Source organism: Brassica napus, chromosome A9 (genome assembly GCF_020379485.1).
Source record: "Brassica napus cultivar Da-Ae chromosome A9, Da-Ae, whole genome shotgun sequence".
Taxonomy (NCBI): domain Eukaryota; kingdom Viridiplantae; phylum Streptophyta; class Magnoliopsida; order Brassicales; family Brassicaceae; genus Brassica; species Brassica napus.
In genome coordinates this window covers 36,962,449-36,966,940 of record NC_063442.1, presented here as the reverse complement: position 1 = coordinate 36,966,940, position 4,492 = coordinate 36,962,449, and the positions used below count along the sequence as shown (strand labels likewise).

At 33.5% G+C, this 4,492-nt stretch overlaps 1 protein-coding gene across 1 annotated transcript; it reads right to left on the bottom strand.

Annotated features, from left to right (window-relative positions):
• Nucleotides 1–220: 220 nt before the first annotated feature.
• Nucleotides 221–3,360, bottom strand: LOC106368408 (beta-glucosidase 27). The gene is made up of 12 exons (XM_013808365.3): nt 3,201–3,360; nt 3,048–3,112; nt 2,791–2,951; nt 2,548–2,679; nt 2,361–2,438; nt 2,197–2,284; nt 1,849–2,104; nt 1,628–1,743; nt 1,290–1,507; nt 1,000–1,137; nt 791–899; nt 221–707 (listed from the first exon to the last, which is right to left on the bottom strand). The coding sequence occupies exons 2-12, from the start codon at nt 3,053–3,055 to the stop codon at nt 392–394; spliced, it is 1,620 nt and encodes a 539-aa protein (XP_013663819.1). The 5' UTR covers nt 3,056–3,112; nt 3,201–3,360; the 3' UTR covers nt 221–391.
• Nucleotides 3,361–4,492: the final 1,132 nt, after the last annotated feature.

The window sequence follows — 4,492 nt, the reverse complement described above, 5'->3', positions numbered from 1 at the left end:
GTTTGACAAAGTATTAGAGATCAATTAGCCCATCTTTGCTTTTCAACTTTAGCCCATCTTTTCTAAGGAAATTGCTTATCTACAGAAGTGTTCTTTTCTTTTGTCGACATCTATAAGCGAAGATATACTTTCTTTCTTTTGCTAAGCGAAGATGCACATTTTTCGCCGGAAAAGAAAAAGATACGTATATATGTTTCGTCGTTTGCCATGGTAAGCACTATTTGGTTAAACCTTTATATTATTTAAATTGATTTGAATCACAAAATGATAGTAACCCAAGAAGACTTCAAAAGTAACGAACTTTATAGCCGCAAATAACTCTTAGCCCTCTTTGTTGAAAATCTACCTTACTTTGCTTCAAAGCTTTTGACACAACAAATTTAAAATAAATCTAGAAAAATAGTTCTAGAGCCTTAGATGATTCAGACATCTTAGGAATGAAACATGAGGCCGAACCAGTTGCTAGCAAGAATCTCTTCTTCTTCATTGCAGGCTTCAACAAGTACTCTTCTTTCTCAGATTCTTCAATCTCTTCTTCTCTCTTCAAGAATTCTTTGAACCACATCGCAGACATTTTCGGAAAACGTTTTAGCCCGTTGTTGTAATCGACGTAGAAGAGGCCATATCGGACTCCATAACCGGCGTTCCATTCACAGTTGTCTAGTAAGGACCATGCAAAGTATCCTTCAACTTCAACTCCATCCTCCCTAAACAACAAAACATTTATCATCAGTAAGAAGCTAAGTATAGGGTTACAATACAGTTTCTTGAATGTCAAATGAACACTTACTGGATGGCTTGTTGTATGCTTTGGAGATGTTTCTTGTGGTACTCTGTCCTTTGGAGATCCATCAAGTTCGATAGCTTTGGTTTTTTCTCATAATCCATATCACAGTGTCCTGAACATTTTTAACAAGGAAGGAGAGAGAGTTAGTAAACCATATTTCACGAAATAAATGAGTAAAACAATCTTGGTAGAGCTTAGTATAAAGTTATTACCGTTTTCAGTGATCATGAACTTAGGGCTTTCGTATTTATTTTTCGCATAATTTAGAAACTTTCGAAGCCCTTGTGGGTATAGAAAGTCCCATTCTGAACCACCTCTTACTCCCAACGTCTGTCCTGCTTTGTTTTGTTCTGTTCCAATAGAAATAAAACTTGTGAGACAAAGCCTTAAGAAACTAGTAAACCCTAAGTTTCTTGTGAGCCAGGAAATGAATAAAGCCCTATATAATTTTTTTTTTTGATCAAATAATATGAGTAAGTCTTGTAAAAAAACGTATACTTACTTCTCCATTCGATGCGTGCATCTGATCTCCAGTTTGGAGTATTATGGTCCACTTCAGGAATACTTTTAACGTAGAAAGCACTGTAATAATTCACTCCAACGAAGTCAAAAGATCCCCTTAGCTTCTTAGATTGAGCTGCGGTAAATGAGGGTAATCTTTTCCCGATGGATTTTTTCATCACTTCAGGGTAATCTCCGTACACAGTTGGATCCATATGCCTGTTTATTAAAGCAAAATCCCAAAAATATTATTAGAAAATTAACAAAGAACGTATGGTGTATATATTCTCATGTCAAGAACGCGTGTGTGTGTGTTATTTGAAGAAAAAAAACACTAACCATCCGAACATGAATTCCATGGCTCGTTCACATGCTTCTTTGTCATCAGGGCAGTTCGAGTCATAAGGCTCAAACCACACGGGACAATGCGCAATACCAATCTTGCCATCTTTACACTGGGGTTCAAACAAAAGCAATATATATTTTCAGTAAATATGTTTTATCAAATTCAAAGACTTAAAAGTGCTTTATGAACGAAATCAAATGTATTGGATCCTTACTTTGGGGTTGTTTCTGAAGACTTCAACGGCTTCTGCGTGAGCCAGAAGTAGATTGTGACTAACAGTATAAACCTCGAGGCCAGATTGTCCAGCCACCGCTGCTTCATTCATGTACTTGGAGGCACGTCCAGGTGCTTTTCTTCCTGTATCATAGCCACCAATGCTGTAGACCCATGGCTCGTTTAGTGTAACCCACAATTTCACACGGTCGCCAAATTCTTCGAAGCATAAGGCCGCGAAATCTTTGAAATCATCACTGCAAGATGGTTGTTTTTATTATGCATATTAGAAACATTGATTTGAAAAATATAGTTTGAAAGTAATGTACATTCATTTTTAATCACTTACACAGCTTGTTCGCTTAGGAATCCATTGTATTCATCTTCAAGAGCTTGAGGAGTATCCCAATGAAATAATGTAGCGAGAGGTGTGATTCCTGTTCATACATATGTATAATCACGTTATAATATTTCAAACGAGAATATTAAATTTATGAGAGAATAGTTAAATACCGTTAGCTAGGAGTTCATCGATGAGATCGTTATAGAAATTGATTCCTTCTTGGTTCACTCCCTTGCTTTTCTTTCCAACTATTTTAAAAAAACAAGGATTAGATCTCTATTGAATTGTTTGAAAACTCACTCGTTAATATGTTCAGTAAGAAATATGTTTATATATATATATGAGTTAAGAACTTACGAGGCAAAATACGAGGCCAAGAGATAGAGAATCTGAAAGCATCCATGTTAATATCCTTCATTCTCTGGATGTCTTCCTTGTAATGGCTATAGAACTCGACTGCTTGGTCAGCGTTAGAATAGCAATTTCTTTCTGCACAAGTTTCATTTTTATGTTAGTTTCACGATATCATAATAAAGTACTATCAAGATATATAAACTTATATAAGAAAAAATAAAATATATTTTGGTTTTGTATACAAACCTGGATATTTGCGGACAAATGTGTCCCAAACACTCTCTCCACGAGGAGCTTCGTTTATGGCTCCTTCATATTGGTAAGCGGATGAGGCTGTCCCAAAGAGGAAACCCTCCGGAAAGTCAGAACGGCCGAACGAGTTTTTCTTCGAGAAAGTGTTCCTCTTTCTATAAAAATTATGTAAGAATAATTAGAAAATGTTTTTTCCAAAGATAAACTTATTTGCAGAGCCTCATTGGCTGTGTTGAAGTTTGATCACTTACTGCGTCATTGTTTATAAAAGATTTATAAGCTGTTTAGTCGTCTTTTGGGCAGAAACCTTTTAAATCTGCACAGGAATATACATAAAGTTATGAGTTAAAAGATATGAAAAAATCGTTTACATAACTTTGATATATAATAGGAGAGTAGTATACAGATTGGAAGATCCTTTGAGTTCTTTTAAATCGAATGGAGCTGGGTTATTTGTCTAATATGAAAGAATTAAATTATTTCTTTTGTTCTTGCAAAATAAATAAATGAATGAATCTTTTTTTTTCTAAAAGAATGTAGAGATTGTTGAGTTGTGAGAGAAGTGATGAGATATGTTGAGGTATATATAGGCAAAGAGATTTGCAAATGTATGCGCAGGAACGTAGAAAATTCATAGTTTAGTCAAACTAGTTGCCACTCTGCATGCTGACCGACTTACCATTAATTTCTTTGGGTCAAATAATCTGCTCCAACAATTATAAGAAGAAAAAATGAAATAGAATAATAATGGTCGCTATTCGCTTGCGGTCTTGCGCCGTGCCATATTGAACCAACTAGATTACTCCTATATTGACTTCTACTAAAATATGAACAGACATTAATTAATCCAGTGCCGGGGAGATTCCTTTGCTAGACTGGCATTTCCTTAGTTTTAATTTCCAAATTTTGACATATCTAAAAGAAAATTGACAAATTTTTATTAAATATTAGAGATGCAGTTGCCATTCCATATATACAATCTAATACATACGTTTTGATTCTTTTGATTTTTAATATTAAAGTATTAAAAATTGATGAATGATTCATTCAAAATTCATTATTTTCCTTCTCGGTTTGAGTTTCATCCTTTTCATTTTCAAAAATAATTACCAAACTAAATCAGATTTAAAATGGACAGCTAATTAATTGATATGTGGTTGTCATTGTGATTTTATAATAAAATATATCGATCATTGAAAAGTATTTTTAAGTATGGTCTAGTTGGGTTTTCTAATATTTTGAATTTTAACCAAATAAAATGTGGGTCAGAAAAATCTTTATATGAGCAGTTTAAACTGCTCATATAAAGATTTTTCTGATTTACAATCAATTTATTTACGAATATCAAGAAATGCTCATTCTGTATTGTGGTGTGTCATAATCTGAAGTAATAAAGTTACAGCTAATAATTCTATTTGTTGTGATCCGTTTCGTGATAATTGAAATGACAATTTCCTTCACAACAATAGTTGTTCGTTTCATTATCACTTTTATAGCAAGTTATAACATACAAAGTTACAAACGTACAATTCTTTCATAACAAAATTGTTGTTTTTCAATACCAAATAAAATAAGAATCTCATTAACATTTAATCTTTTATTTGGTTTTCCCGTTTCTTTCTAAACATCTGAGATACTTTCATTAATGAGAACCAGACACAAAGTAATCCTCGTGAAATACATTTGGAATTAAGTT

What these genes read in the sequence shown, in the direction of transcription:
- LOC106368408 (XM_013808365.3), bottom strand. An exon ending in TCTTCAGAAACAACCCCAAA is followed by an intron (nt 1,744 to 1,848) that starts GTAAGGATCCAA and finishes TTTGAACCCCAG; the next exon opens with TGTAAAGATGGCAAGATTGG. An exon ending in AGCATACAACAAGCCATCCA is followed by an intron (nt 708 to 790) that starts GTAAGTGTTCAT and finishes TTTGTTGTTTAG; the next exon opens with GGAGGATGGAGTTGAAGTTG.